The sequence below is a fragment of the Microcebus murinus genome, chromosome 9, assembly GCF_040939455.1.
Source record: "Microcebus murinus isolate Inina chromosome 9, M.murinus_Inina_mat1.0, whole genome shotgun sequence".
NCBI classification, from domain to species: Eukaryota; Metazoa; Chordata; class Mammalia; order Primates; family Cheirogaleidae; genus Microcebus; species Microcebus murinus.
Genome location: NC_134112.1, coordinates 88,224,995 through 88,252,162, shown reverse-complemented (window position 1 = coordinate 88,252,162; position 27,168 = coordinate 88,224,995). Strand labels below are relative to the sequence as shown.

Sequence of the window (27,168 nt, the reverse complement as noted above, 5' to 3'; positions counted from 1 at the left end):
TTTTATCCCTTCTCTTGTTGATGGACATTTGAGTTGTTTTCTTTTCTTTTTTTATTTGCTAATATGAATAAAACTGCTATGAATACTCATGTACAAGTTTTCATTAATACATCTTTTGTATAAATGTCTAGGAGTGAAATTGCTTGGTTATATTGCATTTTTATGCTTAACTATATTGGAAACTATCAAATAGCTTTCCAAAGTGATTTACCATTTTACGCTTCCACCAACGTCTGAGAGTTCCAGTTGTTCCATGTTCTTGCCAACATTTTGTGTTTCCTGTTTTTTACTTCTAGCGACAGGAAATCAATTTTCATTGTGCATTTACTTTATGTTTTCCTGATGTCTAAAACATTAAGCATTTTTTTCTGGATTTATTGGGAAGACTTATAAATCTTTCTTTTGTGAAGTGTACCTGTAGAAGTTCTTTCATCTTCATTTTTGACAGTTGTGCTGGATGTAGAATTCTACATTGACAGGTTTTTTTTTCCAGCACTTTTAATATGTCATCCCACTGCCTGCCTTCTAGTCTCCATGTTTTTTGATCAGAAGCCAGCTGCTAATCTTATTGAGAATCCCTTGCATATGATGATTCATTTTCCTCCTGCTGCTTTCAAGATTTTCTCTTTGACTTTTGACAGTTTGACTATGATGTTTCTAGTTGTGGAGTTCTTTGAGTTTGTCTTCCTTGAAGTTTTTTGAGCTTCTTGAATGTGTAGATTAATGCTGTTATTTTTCATTCAGATTGGGAATTTTCTTTTATTTCTTCAAATATCCTTTTTGCCCCTTTCTTTCTCTCTACGCCTTTTGGGATACCCATTATGAATATAAATAAAATAAAAATAAATAAAAGCAAGCCATAAAATAGGGGTTTTCAGAGAATGTCAGACATGTCAAATTATGATGATCTTCTGAGAATAGTGTTTTGGGGAAGCTCCAAACATGTTTTCCCCTCTCCAGCGGCTGCTGGGTTGCAGGTTTTTGCTGTGATGAGGAGTTGTTGGTGTGAATCAGGGGAGAAATGGGCGGGGATAGAGCAAATTAAAAGGCTGGATGTCACTATACTTACTGAGGTTTAATCATTTCTCTTGACTAAATACCTTCTTGGATAGTTGCAGGAATTCTTAAAAAAATGCTTTCAAGAATTCTGGACAGAAATGATTTTAATAATTTTTGCTAGTGTTCTCATTGCTTTTATGGAGGAGCAGCTTTTCAGGGGCTATGGCTCTGCCATTCCTACTGCAGGCACAGAAATAGGAAGGAGTGGCAGAGTAAGTAGAAGTATCGCTTGATACTTCTTTTACTTCTGTTGATAAGTAGAAGTGTTTAATTTTGATGTAGTCCATCAATATTTAGGAATTTCTTCTTTTCTGTATCCTGTCTAAAAAATTATTTTGTGCTCTAAGATCATGAAGTTTGTTTTTAAAAAATATTTTTCTTCTAAAAGCTTTGCAGTTTGAACTTAGGTTTATGTCTGTAATCCCTGTTGAAGTATTATTTATATACAGTGTGAGATAGGGGTCAAGGTTAATTTTTTCCCATAAGAATATCCAGTTTTTCTAGCATCTTTTCTTGAAAAGATATTCTTCTCTCCATTGAATTTGCAGGGCTTTGACATGTGTGGGTCCATTTCAGAATCTCTGTTTTTCAGTTGATCTACTTGTCAATTTTTTCTTTAATGTCACATGTTCTAGATTTTTTTTAAAGCTTTACAAGTCTTGAAACTGGAGAGTTAAAGTCCTCTTTTTCAAGATTATTTGGCTATTTTATGTCTTTTTCATGTCTGTATAAATTTAAAAATCAGCCGAGTTTTGATAGGGACTGTGTTGATTCTAGGTATCACTTTGGGAAGATTTGATATGTACAGTATTGATCTTTCAATACACAAATATGATATCTTAATTTACATCTTAAATTTTTCTCAGTGATGTTTTATAGTTCTTAGGGTAAGGTCTTATACATTTTTTATTAGATTTATCCTTTAATAGTTCATGTTTTTGAGTGCCATTGTTAATAGTATTTTAAAATATTATTTTTCAATTTGTAGTTGCTTACATATAGAAATAAAGTTGATGTTTACATAGGGTCTTCCATACACTGGAACTGCAAACCCATATACTTATTCTGGTAGATTTTTGTAGATTACTTGGAATTTTATGCAATCGTACCACTTGAAAATAGAGTTTTACTTTTTCTTCCCAATCTGTATGCCTTTATTTTTTATTTCCTCCTTTTCCCTCTCTCTTAATTACCCTGGCTAGAACTTCCAGTACAATGTTGACTAGAAATGTTGAGAGCAGACTAGGTGTGGTAGCTCATGACCATAATCCTAGTGCTTTAGAAGGCTAAGGTGGGAGGATTGCCTGAGGCCAGGAGTTGGAGGCTACATTGAGGTATGATTATGCCACTTACTTCACTCCAGCCTGGGTGACAGAGTGAGACCCTGTCTCCAAAAAAAAAAAAAGGAAAGGAAGAAGTGGTGAGACCAGACAACCCAGTTGTGTTTCAGAGTTAAGGGAAATTGTTTAGTCCTTCTTCATTACGTATGGTATTACTGACAGATTTTTCACACATACTTACATCAGACTGAGGACATTTTTTTCTTTTTCTTTCTTTCTTTCTTTCTTTCTTTCTTTCTTTCTTTCTTTCTTTCTTTCTTTCTTTCTTTCTTTCTTTTTTTTTTTAGCTTGTTGAAAGTTTTTATCATTATTTCTTTTTTGCAAGTAAGCCTGGAGGACACACATGAAGTATGAGGATTTGGTTAGTGCTGAGTTAGTTGCTAGGTTGCAGGGGAAATGAAAAGAACAAACACCTGCAGGCCAGACTGGATGGGATGGACAAAGGCCACATAATGACAATGCAGATGGGCTGAGCGGGGGTGAGGAGACCTGATTTGTATTCCTGGCTCTGCTGCCAACTTGCCTTTCTACCTAGCACTGAGAGAGAGAGCTGAGAGCCAAGTCAATCTCAGAAAGAATTTAGTAAAGTTGCAAATGTGATTAAAAGATTTGAAAAACAAGAAATGTGAAAAGAGATTAATGAGCCTGGACTTCCTTTGTCTACTAGAAAGAAGGCTGAGATTTGAATTATTTTCACACTAATTCTGGTTCACTGCACCAAGACAACCATTCACCTGCTCCCTAGTCATTGGCTGCCTTAACATACCTTCTCTCCAGTAACACACACTCTTTAGCTTTATTGTAAGACCAAGCAGTGGTATGTTCTCTAGCCCTACTTTTAAGTAGTTCTTTTACTGAAGTATCTTCATCTGAATCATTGGGGGTGAATTCTGTTTTCTTCCAGGACCCTCCCCTCACTGATACAAGTTAGCAGTGTCTCCTCAACATACAGATGTGTTCTGGGGTCTCTCTGCCAGCCTCGCCCTATCCCTAGGGCTGACCTCAAAGTAGGTGGGTAGTTCTCTGCCTCTAACCACAGACCTTGCCATTATACTTATGATGTTCTGGGTTGTGGCTTAGGAAAATTAGTTTAACCACTTTGCATGTCATTTGACTCCATTCCTTTGGGTTACGCAGTTTTTTCCGTTTTTATGTGTCCTTTCTGAGAGTGCAGATACCGCCACGAGGGACAGCTGCTTTCAGCTGACAGCATTGTGTTGGGTTATCTGTTCAGTGACACCATCAGCTGAGCAAGATTGTGGTTGTGATAGCAGAGGTGTCAAGGTGATGGGGACTTGAGGTGGCTAGGGACCCGTGCGCTAGCATGGAAATGGTGGGAAGAGGGGGATTCTAGAGATAATCTTTTCTTATTGACGATTTTTACTGGGAATGGCCCTGTGGAAATCTAAATTCTTTCTCCTAAAATTTCTGTGAAGTGCCAAAGGGCTTATGTTTTTAAGGTTATTTTTGTTCCCAGGCTAATGCTTTTCCTACATTTGTTCAATTCCGGATTATCTTTTTATCTCAGTAGGTGCAGTCTATTCTATATTCATTGACCTAGATGTAAAATTCAGCCCCTTCTTCAAGTTCTACATTCATTAGATCTCACTGCCTTTAAGGCAAGAGGTAGACTTCCCTGAAGTGCAGGTGGGAGACAGAGGGGGAGACAGAGGAGGCATTTCCATTACAGCAACGTAACAACTTCCAATGAGCATTGGACTGTGTTCTTAAAATGTTCATCTACCCTACACCAGGCCATTTGCTATAGTCTGAATGTTTATGCCCCCTCCCCTTCCCAAATTCATGGTTAAAATCCTAACCTCCAAGGTGATGGTATTAGGAGGTGATTTGGAAGGTGATTAGATCATGAACAGGATTAGTGCCCATAGGAAAGAAGCCCAAGGGAGCTTGTTTGCTTCTTCCTCCTGTGAAGACTCAAGGAGAAGGCACCTTGTATGAACCAGGAAGTAGGCCCTCACCAGACAACAAATCTGCTAGCACTTTGATCTTGGATTTACCAACCTCCAGAACTATGAGAAATAAATATCTGTTGTTTATATACTACCCAGTCTATGGTATTTTGTCATAGCAGCCCAAATGGACTAAGACAGCACATCATTGATCATTGCAGTCATTGCATGCCCTGGCCTTGTACCAACTTGTTAGTCCTTCTCTCCCTCCCTTTTCTAGGGCTTTCTACTCTTCCCTCCCTCTTTCCTTTAGAGGGAATGCAGAGTGACGGAAACTTTGGAACCAGGCATCTGGGCTCTAATCTTGGCCTTATCCCTGATTAGCTTATCTGGCCTATCTAAGTTACTTAAACTTTCTAATATCAGTTGACCCATCTGAAAAATGGGCATAATGAAACAATACATTTCATAAGTTTGTCATGAGTATTAGAGGTGTGCTGTGGTTTTCTGCCAGCATACCCTCTCAGAACCAAGGTACTTATTTCTCAGCTGTCAGGAGTGTTAGCTGCTGATGGTTACAGCTGAGCTCCTTCCCAGGTATTGTCCTTTGTTGGAGACTGACATTATACTTTCTTGGTTTAAGAATTAAATTTAGTGAGTAAAGTACGTGCTCTGCCCAGAGCGTTTGAGAGTGATGTGTTCTGTACAGGGTCCTTGTGACAAACAAGGTTGCTGCCTAGAGGCATAACAAAGGACCTGAGTTTCTGGACTAAGGCAAGAGCTGCCCAGCCCCACAGCAGTGGGGGTCTGGAGGCCACATGATAAACACATTGTTCCTGTGATTGCTGATTGCTGCTTAGCCCCTTAAGATGGCTGGTTAGTCAATGAGGGGTAAGATTCCTCAGGGAGAAACAACCTAAGACAAGCACAGCCGCCAGGGGCCAGCCTAGAGGAACTGGGGACAGAAAAGTGCCCCTGTGGCTGCCTTGTCTAATCTTGCTTATCTCAGTCTGTGATCTATGCCTGGCGCCTAGAGCAACCACCTGGAAACCTTGAGTCAGGGGACATCTATGTCCTTAAGGCTACGTGTTCCGGAATTTATGGCCATTGCTGTAATGCCTGGGTGGTCACATACAGGGAACTAACTTTAATTTTTTAGAGTATAAAAATAAACTGGCCAGTGCATTCAGCACTCGAGTCTTGTACTGTCTTTGTGTGTCTGTGTCTTTCTTTTGTGTTCTGTGTTCATCCCCCGTCCTGTAAATGGGCCATGGCAGTCCTTGGCACAACAGAGTCTTTTGCCTGTGGTTATACTCTCCTCGGGGCCTGCCTATACCCAAGGACTGGTTGATGTGGCAGTTTAAAGGCTTGTTCTTTTACCTCAAATTGGAACAATTCTAAGGGTCATTCCAGTTCCAGGGCTTCTTGTGAGGCCACCTGGGCTTTCTGTTACAGCTATGTCACATTTCAGTATCTTACCTTGTCAGATTGGCTTCCCTCATGCCCTGACAAGCATTCCCTAGTAAGCCTCCTAAAAACTTCTGTCTCAGAGTCTGCTTCCAGCCTAAGAGAAGATGGGTAAAAGAATGTCCAGTGCATACTAGGTGCCCAATAAATTGTTGTCATTGTTGCTTGGAGGGTGAGATAATTGAGCTCAAGAGATTTTCCAGAATATTCCATATATATATGAGTATAAATCTACATAAGGAATTTTAGTTTGAACCATAAGTAGTGAGAATAAAATTATTCTAAATTTTGACAAGGAAAAATTGGTTATTTTGTTTGTTTTTTAAAATGTTATTTTAATGGAACATATTCTAATCAGCCTGCTCCAATAAAAGGATCTTGTTATTTAGTAATTGACTCTCATCTGATACTCTTACGTACTATAATTTTGTTGTCTCTGCATATTTGATTATTAATCCAAAACAGATAGAGGTGCTGACAGTTTACGTTTCTGTGAGGTTAGAAGTTAACCTGTGAAAAACTGATGCATTATGATTTTATAGACTAAAAGAGAAGTTAATGCCACAGAGGTGAAGATCTTATTAGCCTGTAGAAAGTAAACTACTCTTATGTGTCATTTAGCAGTCCTTTTGGGCATTTCTTTTCTGACTGTTATAAATCTCAATCTCTTATATGTGCTTTGAATTTGCATTTGTCTTTATCAGATGTTCACTATCTATTTGTATGAGAATTATGTTTTGAACAGTGGCATTTCATGGGAATGTGTTTCTGCTTAAGTATGATTGGTTTCCCAAGTGTAGTATTATGGTGGGAAGGCACCCAGTATTTCACAGGGGCAATTGGAAAAGAGAAGTCAACATTTTGAAGTTAGCCAAACCCTATCATACAAAATCCAAACTTTGGGTCTAGTTTTGAAATATATATATTTGCTAGTATTGTCATAACAAAGCACCACACCCTGAGTGGCTTAAACAACAGGAATTTATTGTCGCATGGTTCTGGACTGTAGAAGTCCAAGATCAAAGTGTTGGCATTGTGGATTCCTTGTGGGGTTGTAAGGGAGAGTTTGTTCTATACCTCTATCTTAGCTGCTGGTGGTTTGCTGTCACTCTTTAGCATTCCTTGGCTTGTGGAAGCAGTACCCTTATTCCTGACTTCATCTTCATGTTGCTTCTCTCTCTGAGTGCGTCTGTGTCCACACTTCCCCTTTTTATAAAGACACCAGTTATATTGGCTCAGAGGCCCATCTTAATGATCTCATTTTAATTTGATTACTTCTGTAAATACCCTGTCTCCAAATAAGGATCCATTCTGAGGTACTGGTGACTGGGGCTTCAACATATGGAAAGGGTTTTGGGGAGACACAATGCAGCCCAGAACAATAGGATTACTTTGTCTTCATTCCCAAGGATTACTGTATGCCTGGAATGCTACCTTAAGGAGAAGAATGTTATTAACTCCTGAGAGAATCTCCGTTAAGTAAATGAGGTTTATTGCCACCCCCCATACCAAGCCCATCCCAACGTTGCCTATGGCTGTGGTTATGATAAATCACACTTAGGAAATAAAACCCATCTAAGAGATGAGTTCACAAATTTTCAGGGGCATTTAGCAGTCAGTCCATTTTTACATGTTAAACAAACAAACAAAATTTGTCTTTTTAGTGTTGTATTTATTTACATGAATATAATAAAATAAATAATTCCAATGGCATTTGGATTGCATTTTTTTTTTTTAAAGTATTGGTAAACTTGTCCGAGGAGACAGTGTGGTGTTTTCTGATTCTGTATTAGGAAGGTAGGTGAGTCAGGGAAGAAGAATGATTCCTTTGACAACCATGGAATTATTTACTGACTAGAAGAAGCAGCTTCTGTTTGAATAACCCCTTTGAACTGCCTGAAACGCGGTGGAAGCTTGTCAAATGTTTGTTGAATGAACGAAGTGTCCAGGGAACTTAGACTATTTGAGAGCAATCAAAAAGCACATATTTATTCAGAGATTTATCATGTACCTAGCTTTGACTGATGCTGTGGGGGCCGCTAATTTTTATAAGAATAATAATAGCAGCAACTATTTATTGTGCTTGCACTGTGCTAAGCATCCCTCACACATTTTTTTCACTACTGTATTGAGTTAGGCACTATTTTATTTTACATATAAGGAAACTGAGGCTAGCTTATCACACAGCTATTAATTGGTAAGGTAAGGTGTGTTCTCAATATCTGCACTTTAATGCCTACTACTCATGGCCTCTCTCTAGTAGAAGCGTTACATGCTTGTCGAGATAGGACACTTATAATTAAGGCAATTAGAAAATTAGTGTAGAAGATGCTAATTGTGTAGGCTCCTTTGCTGTGTATATATGTGCTGTCAGCATTTCATAAAAGTGTGGGTTTGTGTAATGGTTAAATGTGTACACTTTGGAATTAGATGCCTAGATTCAAATCGCACTTGGACTTCCTCTAATATGCATGAACTTGGACATGTAGCTTAAGTGTTTCATGCTATAACTTTTAAAATTTGAATATAAAATAGGATCATAAAGGTCCCTACCTCATTGTCATGAGGGACACATTAAATATGCAAAATGATTCAGTGTCTGGCAAAAATATGTTTCCTGCTAGAATGTAAACTCCACAAAGGCAGCAATTTGTGTTTGTTTTATTTATTCCTGTGTCCTACCCATTTAGAACAGTGGTTGGCATAAAATGGACATTCAGTAAACACATTGTTGACTGCATGAATATATTTCAGTATGTAAATGCCTGAGCTTGGTTACATTAACACACATAATGAGGTAGTCATACGTTTGCACATCTATGTGGAACAGCGGTTCACGGCCCAGGATCACATTAGAAATACCTGGGGGGCATCTAAGTGGACTGATTCCCAAGTTCCACTGTGCGCAAAAGTTCAGTACTGCTGTTGGAGAAGCACTGTGGAAGTAACAAATATAGAATAATACTGATATATTGTATTGAAGATTCAAAACCAAAAGTGATTTTCTGAATGACTTACGCCTGGTAGGAAACTAAACACAACCTTTGTTTCAATAGTAATTACCTTCCTGAAAATTTTAATGTACCTTAAGATTGTCAAAAAATACTTCGAGTTCCTATGTAATATAGAGTAGGACTTAATCTCAAGTAATGACACACAGTTTGTTCCCCTGTGTAAATGTTCTGGTGGAATATTTGGAATTTGTGAAGAGCTTGGGACTGATTTTATTGTGTGGACTATCCTCAGCCTTGTAGGCAGCTTGTCCAGGTCAACCAAAGAGCATTTGGGGCTGCTTTGAGTATAAGCAGAGTTAGTACCCTTATGCTATGGGGAAAACACACCAACACACACACGTAATTAAGATCTCTCTCAAGGTACTTGGGGAATTAAACTAAGGTAGTGAGTAACTTTTTAGACAGCTGATTCCTCTTCTACAGTGGGATGAGTTCACCAGTCTCTAATGTGTCCATCCTTAGGACATATCTTGGCTAAGGGACCTCCTGATTCTCCAGCACTTTCTCACACTGCAAGAGGGATCCTCATTCTCTTGTCATGTGTGGAATCACTCAGACAGGGAGTGGGCGAGATGGGAATGGAGAGAAATGGGAGCCACATAGACCCAGAGTCAGAATGGGGCCAGAGCGAATTGAGAGAAATTTACAAAATGGATAACTAAAGGGTATCCTGGGTAAATAACCATTTATTTGCATGTTTTCCCATAAATTTAAAAAAATTCTGTTTGTGAAGAGTGTATGTTACACGTTTCTCTCAATAAACACATTGTAAAAATATTAACACTATCATACGCCCTTTACAAATGTAGCGGTAGGATTTCGTTTTACTGTTGATCACACAAAGCCGTTTTGATGTTTCTTAGGCTTCTTAATACCGGATTCTACCTCATTTGCATTTATTTTTAAAGAGCTGCTTTGAAGGATTTCTGACTCTTTCAGGAAAGACTATCAGTGAAATTTAAGGCCTGGGATATAATTCAAATCATACTAATCAGGTTTCTCAACCCTTTATCTAATCAGCAAGCTGTTTTGCTTAGCTTTTTGGTCAAGTTCATTCATTAACTCAGAAAGCATTTATTGCATGTATGCTGTGTGTACCCCAGGGCTAGAGTGTAATAAGATTAGTAGATGAATTGAGCCCTGTCCTTTAGGAGTTTATAGTCTTATTGAATGAAGTGAAGGAAATAATAGAATGCTATTTAAAATGTATGATGCCTTTTATATTTTAAATACGTTAGAGGTCTTTCATGTCAGGTAATTGACATTAACTGTGACTTTGTGCTATTGAAACCGCATTATAGGATATTTTCTTTTCATATCTATTTCACAGTTAATATCACAGTTCTTTTCAAAGATGCTTTTGTGATTACAGTGATCTCCTATGAAGTGTTGCTGTGAAATTAATAGAAAGAATCATTGGCATTTTGCAGTTTTGCTGACTGTGGGTTTAGGAAGATTCTGAGCAGGAGGAAAGAATGAGAAGTTGAAACCTCATTGATTTTTTTCTTCTTCAGAGCAAATTGCAGCGTAAAACCGCTGCCCCTCATTCTCCCTCCAACGACACACCAAGTTCTACCAGACTTTTAAATGTCCTCTTCCACCACCAAGATCAATTCAAATGGAAAAATAACTTATACTAACTTTATTTGAGGTCTGAGATACAATGAAGTTATTTTCTTATTTTGGAAGAAAATGTGTATACTTGTATGAATTATTGGAAAAAGGAATTCTCTCCATGGTTGTTTAGAAGAATGGAAAGCTATAATCAAAAGTTACTTCCTACCCCCTGCAACCCTAAACATATTTTTCCCTATTCTTATGTCTTTTTTATTAGACCCATATACAGTTACAAACTGGCAGGCCCCTTTATGTTTCTTACTTATTTTTTATCCTAATTGATGTTCCTATGTGTAGTAGATATACGGTTTTCCTCTATTAATATTACATAAAACCAACCTTAAATTGCATCTACAATGAGGAATAAATGATCAGCAAAAGGCTTTACCTAATAGTTTGTATTCCCAGGCTAGAAAAGAGTGTAATTTGACTATAGTTTCAGTCAGGGTTAAGTATTTGTATGTGTCTTATCTTCTGTGCACCTTGTTCTTCCATAGACACATAGATCTCTCGCATCCTAATTTGATGATGCGAGCTATTTGCCCCTTCTGGCAGTCTGAATTGGGAAGAGTAATCGGGTTTTGGTGGTCGGAGTCTGCAAGTTCTGATGAGTGAAACTCATTTGTCCTGTGGTTTCTATGGGTGCCTGACAGTAGAATTTTATTTCCTCCCTTAAAAAAATTTATTTTTCCCAAATCACAACTGTCTGGGACTGTTCATGAAAAGGATTAATATTTTTGTCATTAACCCAAGATTTAGGAATTCTTCAGCTGTTCTAAGGGTTTGTGCTTTGGCACCATTTGGTATTGTTTGTGAGGACACTTGCGTTTAGGTTGCGGTGACTGTCACGGAATCAGAGGTGGGACCTGTAGATTCTGACTCCACCGAGATCTGATTTTCTTGTGATGAAAACTGTGGCTCAGAGTGAAACATGCTAAAGAGGTGCCTTCAACATGGGAGGAGGGAAATAGCTGGGGAGGAAGGATCCCCATATGCAAATATTCCACTGTTCCTTTCTTATTGCTTAATGACTTGGAATATGCTTTGGGGTGAAGGGCCAAAATTGATGTTGTTAATTATTTGCCTTGGTGAAAGTGAGGAAAGAGAATATTGTGTCATCATTAAAGGTCTCTGGACTTGTAATAACTCTTCAGAGGATTATATAAAGCAAGCACATTGTCTGCTGCCCAGTGGGAGCTTCTGAAAGTAGGCTGCCAGCAAGCTTGGTGTGATCACTTCCAACTACTGAAGGCCGATCCGCTATTTCTGGGACCTCCTGCGTAGGAATACAAGAGACTAAAAAAGAAAAAGAGAGGCCTAGACACTTGCTGAGCTCTCTGACATACTTGGTAACTGATTAGTGGTTGCACAATCCTGGATTCTTTACTGGCTTCTTCTGCTCAGCCTTTCCTTGGGTTTGGGAACTACTGTTCCTCTTGCTCAACTTTGCAAATTCCATTTCTGGATGGAGTTTGCAGAGGACAATGAGCAGGAAAGAGAGATCACCCGACTTTTAGGGTTCAACAGAGCTCTTAAATTCTCCTACTCTTCCCTTTGTATGGGGCAAGATTCCTTCAGCGGCTCAGTCATGATGGCATTCTGCTGGTCACTGCTTTCCTTTCCCCATCCCACTGTCTGGAGCCTTCTTCTTCTCTGTAATCAGCAGGTGGAGGAGTCTGAGGATCTGGGCCTCTCTGGGGACCCAGTGTGTCTGCAGCCCCAGTCTCAGAAATGGCAGATTCTTACTGAAATATTCATGTCATATGAGGCAGGCTGTAAAAAGACAACTGATGATAAATAATGAAATTGCTGATGTTTTTCTTTAGAGTACCCCTTTGATGAGCCTTCAAAAGTTATTGTTCCCCCACTTGCCCTAATATATCATACTTGCTCCCATAGAGCAAACTTTGAAAATGTTAGGGCACAGAAGGGAACATCATGGGAACATGTGTAAATGCAGATTCCTGTGCCTCACCCCCCAACTGATTCAGGACTTATAGCGGCAGCACCACAAGATCCTTCTAATTCTAATTCAGGTACTTCTCAGACGGCACTTAGATACTGTGTTAGAGAGAAAGCCCCTGTCACTTCCAGGCAGCCACTTCATTAATTCACAAGTCAGCACTCATGTTTAAGCTCGAGACCCTTGTCTGAAATTTTTGATGGGGTTGTTCAGAAATTGAACTTCCTTGATTCCAGTTGGTACAACAGTTCTCCCTAGGTGATCCCTGCTTTCTTCCTTTTTCTTACTGTTCTTACTCTCTCTACTCTGCTCTGACCACTCCTCCCTCCCCTGTGCTCAGTAACGGTCATGTTTGCTTTGCCGAAGCAGCGCCTCTTATTTCTTGTCTTTGCAGACCAAGGTCAAGGCTAACTATCTCGACCTCTCCTTGTTCATTCCCTCCTTTCTGACCTGAATTCTGTCATGTTCCACCCAATACACCTAAAATCTAATGAGTGTGTTTGGGCTTTGTCTTACTGTGGACCCTGCAATTTCTTGGCAGATGCAAATCAGTCCTTTCCGGTGTAGAACCTCAAGCTCAAGTAGTCCTTTGCAAGGATGAAGGAGGATGTTCTTGAGAGGAGAGAGAAGTAAGAGTGAACTGTCAGCTGTAACCAGCTTGGAATGTGTCTTGCTGGGAATTGGAGGAATTTCAGTAAAAGACCTCAGAAGCTTGCTTTTCTTGCTTTTAGCCTCTGGCAACTTTAAAATTGTCCAAGTATTGTGATTGCCCAAACCCCAGGCCTTTTCCATAAATAAAGAGACAAGACCTTAAGTTCTGTCCTTTACCCTGAATAGGGGCTTACATTTTAATTTCAGGCTCTAATGCAATATGCCACAGTGGGCCCCTCAACTTCCCTGTCTTTTGGCACCTGTCACCTTCTATCCATAGCCTGCACTTTAGGGAGGCATATTCCAATACATTTGTAAAGGTTTTCAGAGGTAGAAGGCTAACTTGGGTATCGTTTCTACCCCATGGGAAATTTTGAGCTCTGTATGAGATTCTGATGTTGGTTTTTCTTTGTGTTTTTGTCTTCCTTCTGCAGGAAAGCAATCTCCCGGGCGGGCCTCCAGCATCTGGCTCCTGCACACCCCCTCAGCCTTCCCGTGGCAAACGGTCCAGCAAAGGAGCCCAGAGCGACTCTGGACTGGAGCGTAGGTGTCGGCTTTTTCATCTAAACATAACTGCAGTTGCACTTTATGCTTCTCTCCTTCTCAGGATTCCCGTTGCGACAAGCAAGACTTGCTTCATAATGTTCAATATTGCTCACTGACCAATTTTCAAATATCTAAGCCATAGCTCCTTTCTAAACTCCTCTGAGCATAGCTCCTTTATACGAAATCGGATGTGTTCAAGACTAAACTAAAAACTTTGTGCATCATTTGAAGCACTATTGCCTGGCTTTTGCAGCTGTGAGGTAAAAAGTGCCTTGTGCATGTGCTTTATTGGTCTGCCAAGTTGACGATGTATAGAGCTTACCCTTAGAGCAACATCATGGAGTCTAAGTTTGATTTCCTCTGCTCAGGCTGACTTTTTTGGGGGTGTTTTATTTTTCTTTTGACAGAGGATGACTTCACTTTCATATTCCAGGCTTTTTATGCCCTCCTGTTGTTTATACTTCCCCGCCCCGCCCCCAGCCCAAACGTGGATGGGTCTTGCATCAGTAGGTTGAGTTTATTAGCTCATGTAAACATTTTAACCAAAATATACCCACAAAAAACTATTAACTTAATTCAGAGATTGCAGTCTGAAATTCTTTACTCAATTAGAACACATTTGTTGAGAGTCTTCAATCAGTCAAGTTCTTGGTTCAAGAACTATTGCTAGCTGTAGACTGAAAGCTGCGGTCTCTTTTTGAAGCGATATAAAGGAGGGGCAGCATCCAGGCACGAGAGGGCTGCTCTGAAATTCTGACAGCCCGTCTCAATGAACCTTGTTTAGCATTTTTAGTTGAGTTTGAACAGAGGGGATAATCCATTATCTCTTTCTCTTAATAAAAGAGAATGGCAGGGTGCAGGAAAGGAGAGGCGGTTTTTGTTTGTTTTTTTTTTTTTAGCATACATGCCATGATTTCATGTCTTTTGTATTATCATGTTTTCCTTGGCCCCCAGCACACACTTATTAACATTCTCATTTTATATTCCGGACACATATCACTGTAAATGCTGCCTACGTTTGCAAAGCACCTGTTGAAAGACTGGGTGTATTAATACTTGAAATCCAACTTCTTCTTTGATGGAGATATTATTATACTGAGCGTGCTCAGATATCACCCGAGCATGTTGAATTGGTGTTCAGGAAGAATATTCCTTTCCTGGAGTTTCCCTTTATTTCCAGAGCAGTTATTTAATAAACTCTTAACCCATAATAGAGTATGTTTACACCAGTATTTACATAATTAAAAAGAAGTAAATGTATAAACAAGCAAATAAATAAAATCAACGAGGGATGTGTGTGGACCAAGGATGAGAGTCTATTATGAATCAAGGACCCCCAAAATTTAGTTCAATATTTATGATGTTCCAAACAACCCTCTGGTCTGAAGCAGCAGGGCCCTCTTTGAGATGTGTGATTCTAATGAAGGGTAGTTTAAACCATTTGGATAGGAACATTCATTAAATCCTTTCTTTTCTCCTGGTATAAAATTTGTCAAGTCACTTGATTTATTTCTGCCTCAGCATTCTCATCTGTAAATGGGGATGATTGTGACACCTCCTTGAGGGAACTCTATAGGTGTTGTTGGGATCAAATGTGACAGTAAATGTGGAAGTTCTTTGTGAACTGTGCAGCCTGCAGATTTATTCATTCAGGAATAAAGTAACTGATGAATTGATTAATTTTTCAAACATTTGTTGAGTACCTGCTTTGTGCCAGAGACTGTGTTGGTTCCTTGGGATTCTGAAGTGAAGAAGATAGGGTTTCTGCCTCCAAGGAGCTTAGAATCCAGTGGGCAGAAAAGAGACCAACAGCTGAAACACAGGGTGGTGGTGCCTAGAACAGAGGGGTACAGAGGGTGCCACTGGAATGTATACAGAGGGGTACAGAGGGTACCACTGGAATGTGGAGAAGGACGTTCCATTCCCATTTGGCATTGGAAATGGCAGAGACAGCTTCCAAAAAGAAGTGTCCTGCTTAAGCCAGAGCTTGGCTAGAAGGTATTATTTTCTGATTCTTGTAGGGAAGTGTGTACTCTAATGTTTCACCAAAATGGTACTTTGGGCTAGTGGTGGGAGGCTGCAATATAGAACGGGGGAAGAACAAATAGGAACTAAGTTTGGGTTCAGGCGTAGTGGTCTTTTATTCCTCCCTCTCTTCCCCTCTTCTTTGATTGTGAGCACAAGTAGTGGTCTTTTATTCCTCCCTCTCTTCCCCTCTTTGACTGTGAGCACACTGGCATGGTGGTTTCTTGAAATTATGGCATGGCAGGAAGCACATTGGGAATATTTAGCAATGGAGGGAGAATGGAAAGCCTTTTCCAAAGACACTCCATGGGTAAAGAGTTATTAGATGTTGCTCAAAAATAACCACATATTTGTGGGCTAATCCTGGTTGGTGTCAGCAGACAGAGGCCAAACCTTGACCAATGCTACGCTTCTTTATTGGCATCATGTAAAACATGTGTTTCAGCCAAGAGGAAGGAGCAGATGGCTAAAAATATTTTAGAGACTCTTTTTTTTTTTACTTCCTTCTTGCTTTAAAAGTTTTGGTGCTTCCTAAGGAATGTGCTTTTCAACAATCTCATTTATATCACTTTAGTTTGCTCTTCTGTTCAAGGAGCCAAATCAGAAATTTCTTTGTTCTGTTTAAGTGCAAGAAGGGTCCTGGGGCTTGACTTCTCTCTGCCATTCCCTTTCCCATTCTTGCCATTCCCTTTCTCCTGCCCCTTTGGCTCCCCTTAGAAAAGCAGTGGAATCCTCATCTCCAACCATTAGCCCACACTTCTGGACTCAATGTATGAAAATGATCAATCATTACTTATTCAGTATATTACTATTTATTGCGCACTGGTTAGGCTCAGAGTCTCTTTAGAGTCTCATAAATAAGGAGGAAGGTGGCAAGAATTAACAACAGAAAAAGAGGAACTCTGATGTTTTGCCTTTGATGAGGTAAGGGGGCCCCATGTGGTAAGCCGTGTTTCTGGGGGTCTTGACGGCAGTGGCAGAACAGGGGCTCAGCGGGAATCAGGGGGTTCCCTTCTTCCCATTCCCACCTCCTTAACTCTTCGGGTGAAATTCTCTTTGGCTCGGGATTGGGGGTCCTCTCCAAGGTCTCTAGTACTGTGACCCTCTGGCTTATGTCAACTCTATCTTCCTCAATTCACCTTTGGGAAAACAGATACAAAAGCTGTTCTCAGTGTGTCTGAAGTTGCAAAGTCAGTCAGGGTGAGCCTGGAATTAGGATCCTAGTCTGCAAATATCTCCTTACTGTGGAATCCTGAAAGGGCCCTATTCTGATGCCAGCCTATTTGCCAAAGTCACCTGAAAGGATGCAGTTATTTCCCAAATATCCTTTTGTAAGAGGCTTTGAGGAGAGGTCTGCGTGTGGGATACCCGATTTAGTGAGCCTAGACTGCAGGTGCTGCCCATCTGGGCCAAGAGGAACCTATTGTGGTAGTTAGGTTTTTTTTTCTTTTTTAACTTTAAATTTTTATTTTTAATTATTATGCATACATAATAATTGTATATATTTATAGGGTACATGTGATGTTTTGATACAGGCATACAATGTGTGTTAATCAAATCAGGTTAATTGGGGTATGCATTACCTCAAATATTTATCATTTCTTTATGTTAGGAACATGCCAGTTCCACCCTTTTAGTTATTTTAAAGTAGATCCTAACTTATTGTTGATTATAGTCACTTTGTTGTGTTATCAAATATTGTTCATTCTATCTATCTATGTTTTTATACCTATTAAGAATCCCCACTTTATCCCTCAGTCTACCCTTCCCAACTTCTGGTAACCATCATTTCATGATCTCCATGAGATCAATTGTTTTAATATTTACCTTCCACATATGAGTGAGAACATGTGAGATTTGTCTTTCTGTGGTTGGCTTATTTCACTTAACATAGTGTTCTCTAGTTCAATCCATGTTGTTTCAAATGGCAGGATTTCATTCTTTTTTGTGGCTGTATAATCTTCCATTGTGCATATGTAACACATTTTCTTTATCCATTCATCCGTTGATGGATACCTAGGTTTTTTCCAAATCTTGGCTATTGTGAATAGTGCTGCAGTAAATATGGGAGTGCAGCTATCTTTTCAATATACTAATTTCCTTTCTTCTGGATATATACCTAACGGTGGGATTCCTGGGTTGTATGGTAGCTCAGTTTTTAGTTTTTAAAAGAACTTCCATACTGTTCTCCTTGGTGGTTACACTAATTTACATTCCCACCAAGAGTGTAAGAGGGTTTTCCTTTTTCCACGTCCTCACCAGCATTCATTATTGTCTATCTTTTTGATAAAAGCCATTTTAACTAGGGTGAGATGATACCTCATTGTAGTTTTGATTTGTATTTCTCTGATGACTAATGATGTTGAGCATTTTTCATTTTTTGTATGTCTTCTTATAAGAAATGTCTATTTAGATCTTTTTCCCATTCTTTCTTTGGATTATTTGAATTTTTCTTATGGAGTTGCTGGAGTTCATTATATATTCTAGTTGTTAATCCCTTGTCATATGGGTGGTTTGCAGATATTTTCTCCCATTCTGTGAGTTGTCTCTTCACTTTGTCGATTGTTTCTTTTGCTGTGCAAAAGCTTTTTAGCTTGATGTGATCTCATTTGTCCAACTTTGCTTTGGTTGCCTGTGCTTTTAGGGTATTACTCAAGAAATCATTGCCCAGACCAATGTCCTGGAGCGCTTCCCCAGTGTCTTCTTTTTAGTAGTTTCATAGTTTCAGGTCTTAGATTTATGTCTTTAATCCATTTTGATTTGATTTTTGTGTATGGCAAGATAAGGATCTAGTTTCATTTCTTCTGCATATGGGTATACAGTTTTCCAGCATCATTTATTGAAGAGACTGTCCTTTCCTCAATGTATGTTCTTGGCACCTTTGTCAAAAATAGGATTGCTATAAATGTGTGGGTTTGTTTCTGGGTTCTCTATTCTATTCCATTGGTTTATGTGTCTGTTTTTATGTAGCAGTTAGTTTATGAACATGAACTTAGTAATTCCTTTAAGTATTCCATTTTCCTGTTCTCATTTCCCTGCTTGTTGATATATACTGCCTCTTAGTTTTAGATTGTTCCTCAAAGTCCTAAACATTCTCCCTTTCTGTGTTTTCTCAAATGGCTTATTATGACTTGCAGGATTCTCTGGCCCTACATGGGCTCATTTCCTTGAAGACTCTTTGCCAACATTTATTCTTGCTGCCTGTGCACATTCTTGTCTCTGTCTGTATGTCAGGGATAGAACCTGTAATGTTGGTAGGTGGAGAATGTCCACATCAGTCCTCAGTATGGGGCCCTAGTCTTCTACTGACAACAGTGGATACCCGGCTCAATCCAATGTGGAAATTGCTATTTCCTGTAGAGATTTCCTCTCTTGCTCTCTGCCAAGTCATGCTCATCTTTTCAATGGAACCAATTCTGTTTATTTCATGTACTTTTTGCTTTGATTCCTCACAATACCTATACTCATAGTGCATTGTCTTGCAAACCTTAGAACAAAATTAGTTTTTTTGCTTGACTTTCTTATTTGCAGCATGCAGTTAGATTTCAGGCTACTTGAAAGGAGGAACAGTGTTTTCTGCTTGTTTTCTCTTTGCAGCGGAGAGCACAGCATCATAGACTTAGTAGCTGCCTGGTTACTGACGTCAGGGGATGAATTGATTGCAGATTTTCTGCTCAGTCAGCAAGAAGGGGACAGTTCACTGGGAGTTGACAGGCACTCAGATAATCTCCAGTTCCTGAAGGGCTTGGTAGACATGACTCCAAGGCCTGCTTGAAAAATAAATGGACTTATGCTATTTTATTTTATTTTAAAAAGCACATTCTCCTAGGTGTACATTTATGTATAGATACAAATACCATTTTCTCCTTTGTGTACCCTTCCTGGTAGTTATTTAAGAAGCTTAAGGCTGAGGCTGTCAAAGGGGGTGGGTCCAACTAACTGGAGTATCCAGTTCAGATAGTCTCTTAGGAAAATTTCATAAAGGAGATTTACCCAATACAACTTTTAAAGCGCTTAGCCAGAAGTCTTTAAAATGATTCAAACATTTAATTAATCAATAAGGGTTCTCTGGTGGCCCACTTTTATATGCAAATTCAGACGAGCTGTCAACATACATTATTTTAGCCATTTGGTAAAGTTTATTTCAAAAGTAGAAGTAATTTTAAGACACTTACTAAGTTGTAGACTTCAATCCATTAAAAACTGCTACCAGAACAATCTTGAGGTATTACTGTTTAGTATAGAAACGTTACTATATTTCAAGGTGGTAAGAGATGCGACTGCCATGCCTTTCATTAAACGGTGCCGTCGTGGTGCTGACTACACACGTGTCCTGTGGCTTTCAGGAAATCACTGTGCATGTGCATTAACTGATTTCCCAAGCATTAATAGCAATTTAAATCCCAAGTAACCCTTTTTAAATTTCCTTCCTAATGCAATGCATCGTGTTAGATCCTAAAGCACACGGAGTCATTTGATCCTCGCACCCTTCCCAGCGCCATTCTCCCTTCACCACCGTGGTGACAACCTGCAGGGGCTGCCCCCTCTCACACCATCCCATGCATGTCAGCCAAACTAGTTTGATGGGAAACAAGGTAAATTACTAGAAAGGAAGGAAGTGATTCTCAAAAAGAAAAACAAATACTCTCATTTTCTGGGCTGGATTCCAAGTTTCCGGTCTAGGGTGAGCTAGCCCATCTAGAAATGTGTCTGTTTCCACAGATAATGCGTGTCTCCTCTTAAATGTCACATGCCTCCCTTGCGATGGAGACTTCATTTGGACTTACAGAGTATTTCCCCGCTTTTAGAATTATAGCAGAGAGCACAGGAGGTGCATCCCCCCTCTGTCCTCAGTTTTATAATTTGTTTTTGCCATTACACCGCCTGAAACAATCCCCAGAACAGTGGTGGAAGAGTCACCAAGATCTTTCTTAAAGGGCATGTTGGTTTTAAATTCAGTGTCCTTGTTTTAATTTGCTTTTCCTCCCTCCTTGGAAAACTTCCTCCGTTCCCAAGAACTGTGGCAAACAGCCTCCACACGAACGAAGCCGGATCTTCCATCCAGACCACCTTTCCTTTCCTTTAGTTGAGACACAAAGAAGAGCAGCGGTTTTTCCTCTAGGCAGATAGAGACATAACACAGTTGGTACACTGCCTCACAGTTTGGTTCAGGGACAAGATTAGGGAACCAGAGTCTTCATGCAGCATTGGTTTAAACTGGGTTATGAAACTAGGTCATCTTATCTTTAGAAACCTTGAATGAAAAGCCAGAAGGAGGCAGGGATGTTTGTGTGTGTGTGTGTGTGTGTGTGTTTGTGTATGTGTGTGTGTGTTCTCATTTCCGTCCTGTTTCCTAGGCGAGTCTTAGGAGACCTGCACCTCCTTTCCGGGCTTTAGGCCCTCGCTCTTCATCAGGTTTCATTGTCATCACACCAGCCTCTCCCACTCTTTCCCCACTCCCATCCTCGCTTCAAAAAACTGAAGTCAGGTTAATCAAGATAGCAGACTGCTGAGCAGAGAGCATAAGGAACTAACTGCCCGCTATAAATCAGCGAAGGCCCTGGCCCTAGCCCACGGTGTAAATCGTGGGACAGATCTACCTTAATTTCACAGATCCTCAGTGTTCCTTTATTTTCCTAAATTGGGAGAATTTTAAATTAAATCACACTGGCTGCTGGGCAAAATCTTAGAATCCTATAACTTCACAGGTCTGTGAGAGGTGTCTAGGTCTAATCTTCTGCCTCTAGGCAAGTGATTATCTAAGCTAACACTGTCCAATAGAAATAGATGTGAGCTGTCAAAGTAACTATAAATTTTCTAGTAGCCACATTTTAGAAATGGAAAAGAAATAGGTAAAATTAATTTTAATGTCCTGTTTTGTTTAAGAAAATATATTCAAAATTCATTTCTACATGTAATCATTATAAAAATTATTAGTGATATGTTTTACAGTCTTTTTTCATGCTAAGTCTTCAAAATCTTCCATGAATTTTACCCTGACAGCACATCTCATTCTGTGCTAACCACCTTCTGCATCCTCAATGGCCATACACCTTTTGTACAGCATAGATTTAAACCATCCAAGATGATTTGTTACCTATCATTATCTTGAAGATTTTCAGGAGCAGGCAATTCATGTTTGTTGTTTTTTTTCCCTTTTGTAAGAACATTTGCATAGGATACATATTTATAATTCTAACTGTTTCAAAACGTTTTTACAAGCAAGTGTCTTCATTTTGTGTAGATTATTTGCTTTTGGAGTGAGTATACCTCTTATCTATAAATATTCAATTTCAAACACTGAATAATAGTGCTATTATTATAGAGATTCACCTTTATCTTTTTACCTGTAGCCATTACTGGGATTTCAGTAGCACTTGAGCAAGTAATCCTATTTATATCTATACATTTGTATTTATGTCTATCTAGGTGAATCTCTACTCTTAGGCAAATGGATAGATGTAAATCTATCTGTGTAAAATGTATGTGTATCTGTAGAGACTTGTCTCAGCACTCACAAGTATAGAAGACATGTCTTCATTTAGAAATGGGAGAGTTATTTTTTCTGTTGGGCACAGATGGGTACTCTTTGAGTTGTGTACTATTTGAGATTGTATTTCAAGATGCTTGTGTAGAGAAGGAGAGAGAAAGATGTTCCCAGGTAGGGACTGTGGAATGAACAAAAACATGGCACCAAAAAAGGGAAACGTAGGGTATAATTAAAGAAGAGTGAGAAGAAGGTAAATAAAGGGGGTAGAGGATAGACCAATTGGCACTGTTAATGGAAGGTCTGGTAAGCCAGGTTGAATTTGGATTTTATTTTGTAAATAAGAGGAAATTATTTAAGCATTCTGAGCAAGGGAAAGACAAAATCATAGCTGTATTTTAGGAGAATTATGTTTATACTAATGTAAAAGAAGTCAGAGAGGGTGTTAGAATTACACCTTAGAGCAGAAGAAATTAGGATTCAGAGATTAGACGTGTTGTCCAGTGGATAGCGAGTGACCTGGGGGTCAATGCAGATAATTAAAGGAAACCCAGACAAAAATAAGAGCAAAAGGAAGAGGCCTGCACTTGTTGGGGTAAACAAGGAAGCAATAAATAAAAGACTCAAATGTGGAAGTTGTTTCTCACGTATGTATTATTCCAGGATTATTCCAGGGCGTTGGGTGGGGAGTCAGGCTCTTTTCCACATAGTTATTCAGTGACTTATACTGATGGTTGCTCCGACATCTCACCAGGAGCTTCCAAAATCATCCCAAAGGCTGACATCCCAGTCATCCACTAAGGTAAAAGAGCATGGAAGAAAATGCATGTGAGAGGATTTAATAGACCAAGCCTAGAACTTCTACTTGTGTTCCATTGTCCAGAACCCGGTCACATGACCACACCCTAATTGCAAGAGAGGCTGAGAAATAAGGCCTAGCTATGTGTTCAGAAAGAACAGAAAAATTATTTTGGCGAATGGCTAGCAGTCTTGGCCACAAAGATCAAGGAGAGAAGCTTGCATAATACCAACATTTAGGGGAAAGAAGGAAAAGTAGAGAGTAACAGCAACAAGAATAATAAAAACTGTAATAAATATTATTAACTTTCTGTGTACACACATTGCATAGTTCATGTTTATTAACATGGAGGTAGAGGAGGGTTCATGAAAAATGTAGGAAGAAAACCAAAATACTTCATTTGTCTGCTCCATTCTTGTGCTTATGCCACCCAAGCTAGATACCTTTATGCAGAATTTGAGAGGCCCTGAGACCACCCTCACTTCTGACAGTAATTACAAGTTTGGGAACCCCCAGGACTACACTAAACTTCCATAATTCACTAGAAGCACTCATAGAGCTCACTGAATGCTCTTCTATTCACATGTATGTTCTATTACAGACCTGTCCCAGTGCAGCCATGGATAGCTAGCTGACTTCCCACAGCAACCATGTGTTAGAATACTCGCGGTATACTGCCAAGCAGAGAAGCTCATCTGAACACTGGCCTCCAGAGTTTTAACTAGGGATTGGTCATGTAGACATGGTTGGCTGCCTATATGGTTGAACTTATCCTCTAGCCCCTCTGGAGGGTCAAGCTGATACCAAGGCTCCCAGCTAAACAAAAACACTCCTATCAGGCAGGACATTCTGTGTGCTTAGAGATTACTTTCTTGGAGCTGAGGGCTCAATGGTTTATCAGTGGTTTTTTATCTTTTACCCACTGCAACATTTTATACTTTGCTTTCTAAAGTAGTCAGAGGGATTTTTGCTGTGGTTAGGTTTCTGTGGTATTTTCTGCTGTTATCATGTGTTTAGTTTCCATCTTCCCTGGTAGATTTTATTCCATGGATTACCACAATATCCTAGTGCCTGGCACCAGGGGTATGGGATAAATGTTTGTTGAATGAATTAAATACTGATAAAATGAAAGGGATTATTTTGTAAAATGGTGATAAGTTGAAGTTGGATGAAAATTTCCCAGTATTAGAATATTTTAAATTGTGTGGATTGACTTCTTCAGGATATGTTGCAAAGAAGCGCCTTTCTATTTTATTTTTAATATGATTATCATCTATCATTATCTGAAAACTTTTAGAGTCAGAACCAACAGATGTTCTCTTTCCTTTATTTTTGTCCCACAGGATTGACTGTGGGACGTTTTCCTGTTGACCTCCATGAATGGACTTGCTACAGGGAAAAATTACCAGTAGAGAAGAATAATTTTTGGTGAAAAGGTGGCCACCTGTGGTGTAGAGGGCAATGATCCTCATGAGTGTTGCTTTCCTTCCTAGGAATCGTTCTGAGGCTGTTGGAGGTGTGTGTGGCATGTCCCCATCTCAGGATCTCAGTGGGCATCGCCCGTGCCTAGTCACCTATGTGCCTAGTCACTTCCACCTGTCCCTTCCTGCCCCACTTCTGCCGTCCCAGGACTTGGCTCTACGTTTCTTGGATCTTGAAGGACCTAGATCCCATATCACAATACAACTTTGGTTATTCTTGCCTGAAAATTATTTGAGTCTACAGGCCCTGAAGGGAAAATGTGTTCTGTTTGAATCTGAAGACATACATTTATTTTAAAAGATGGGTGTCACTTGGTATTTTTTCCAGCAAAAGTAATTTGGTATATATTTTTGCTTCTCTCTACTGAGCTTTGGGGTTCAGACAGTGGTTGTTGTGTGGATACTTCTGGAGTAGGTTATAATAAAGGTGGCCCGTGTATAAAATAGATTTCTAAATTACTTGGTTGTTCTATAAAACTTCTTGTTGAAGTCATCACCTGTATTAGTCTGCTCAGGCTGCTATAACAAAATATCATAGACTGGGTGGCTTAAACAGCAGACTTTCTTTCTCACAGTTCTGGAGGTTGGGAAGTTCAAGGTCAAGTGCCAGCAGGTTCCATTCCCAGTTAGGGTCCTCTTCCTCACTTGCAAATAGATGCTTTCTTCCTGTGTGCTCACATGGCTTTTCCTCAGTGCATGCATACGGGGGAGAGGAGGGAGATCTCTATTGTTTCTTCTTATGAGGACACTAATCCCATTATGAGGACTCCACCTTCATGACCTAATTACCTCCCAAAGGCCTAATCTCCAAATACCATCATACTGAGGGATAGGACTTCAACATACGGATTTTGAGAAGATACAATTAAGTCCATAACATCTCCCATAGAAAAATAATTACATGCCAATGTGTTTGGGATGAATAAGATAAAAACAAGCAATTTTCCTGTAAAACCTGTAGACTCAGTCTTGTTCCGTTATGTTAATCCAATACAATGCTTTCCCTCACAGCTCAGAGCCCTTGTAAAGCAAATGAGAAAAATATACAATTATTCATCATATAAATTCATCATTTCCAAGGTAGTGTACCATAAGAAGGAATATGGAATCCTATTCATCATACTATTAATATTAAAAAGCAAGTATCCCATTTCTGAACAATAGGATTGTTGCTCATCATCTCATAGATGATGAGCAACAATCCTAGCAGCCCTGTTCACCATCAGAAGTATGTATTTTTGGAAGCAGTAAAATTATTTAGTTTGAAAAATTTAGTTTGAAAAGTTGAGAATTAATTGGATGAAGAGCTTACTGAATCAGTAAGATGTATGAATTAGGAGAAATTTATTATGCTTTGGGTATACAGAGACTTGAACTAAGTTTTAAGAAACCTCTGGCCTTAGAAGTATAATTTACCCATTACAGATATAAATGTGTTTCGAACAGTCTTTACTCAAAGCACTTTAGTGCTACCATCCTCCTCCTTAGCTAATTCACTAAATAAAGGCAAATTTTAATAGCATTTGGTCTCAATTATCATGGAATTTGCAGTGTTGGACCTGGATGAATGAGGCTTACATCAAAATATTTAGAGATGTTTTTTTCTTATTTGTTGAATATATGCTTCAAAAATGACCACATTCATGGATAAAGAAGCTATAGACCTAATGTCTCTTTTAGTTATAGCTCAAAGTTTTTCTGAACACAGTTTTTCCATTTCTAGAATTTTGGTAGCATCAACTCCAGTACTACTTTGAGGGGTAAAATGAGAACTGTTTAAACTCCTTGCATTCCCTAACTTTCTTGTATCCCAAATCTAAATTTGAAATCTCCTCTCTTTATCTCTGAAAAGAAAACTGAAGTCAGGTGGGTCTTTTCCTTGCAGGAGAATGCTGTGAATGGAGAACACTTGTGGCTGGAGACCAACGTCTCAGGAGACCTCTGCTACCTGGGAGAGGAGAACTGCCAAGTCCGATTTGCAGTGAGTGTGCCCGCCAGGCTCCGGGCCCCGTCTTTCTGGGGGAAGGCCTCTGCGTCTGAAGGCAGAGGGGCTCGCTGTGCCTGAATTTGCAAGGAGAGGTTTGAAGGCACCTGTCCTTGTGAGCTGGAAAACCTCCTGGATGTTTTATGGTTTACAGAGAGAGTTTCTCACGTTAACATGGCTTGCAGGTTGTCCCTGTTAATGGGTTTAGCATTTGATTATGCAGGCCGGACCTCGGTGTAATGCGCTACTTTATGATGATGCCCAGGTCGGCTTTCGTATGTGTGTGGGGGAGAGGGTGAGTGTGCATGAGGGCGGGTCTGCTTTTGGAGGGGATGCCCGGCTGGGGCAGAGCTGTGTGTGGAGGAAGGGACTCTGGGGAAGAGGTGATCTGTTGTAGAGGAGTGGCCGCAGTGGCGTTGCCGGGGGATGGAGATGAAAACAGGGTGGAGACGCCTGTGCTGGGGGTGGGTGTGCACTAGCAAATAATCCAGACTAAATGATGGAGGGCACAATTCTAGAAATGATATAAACAATCAATAGGTCAGTTGTTGGAGTGTTCTTTGCTTTTTGTCCCTATTGAGAACAATCTGTTTAAAGGTTGAAATTCTCTTTGTGCTCTGTGGACAAAGCATGGTTGCCAGGCGGTGCATTGTGGAGGAACTAGAACTTTAGCGTTGAGAAAGCGAACGTAACATTTTTGTATAGTTTAAAATTATTGGTCCACAGAGAGAGTAATGGGAAATAGAATAGTAAAACAAAAAAAAAAAAAAAAAAACAAGAAAAGACGTATTACTTCTTATTTGGGGAAATTGCTGTCAAATTTAC

The 27,168-nt window shown here is 39.6% G+C and overlaps 1 protein-coding gene across 1 annotated transcript in view; it reads left to right on the top strand.

Moving 5' to 3' along the window:
* DGKI (diacylglycerol kinase iota) overlaps positions 1 to 27,168 on the top strand; it is a 409,987-nt gene that overhangs the window by 123,949 nt on the left and 258,870 nt on the right. The window contains 2 exon segments of the mRNA XM_020289707.2: positions 13,456 to 13,564; positions 26,245 to 26,340. Coding sequence (XP_020145296.2) covers positions 13,456 to 13,564; positions 26,245 to 26,340 — 205 coding nt within the window.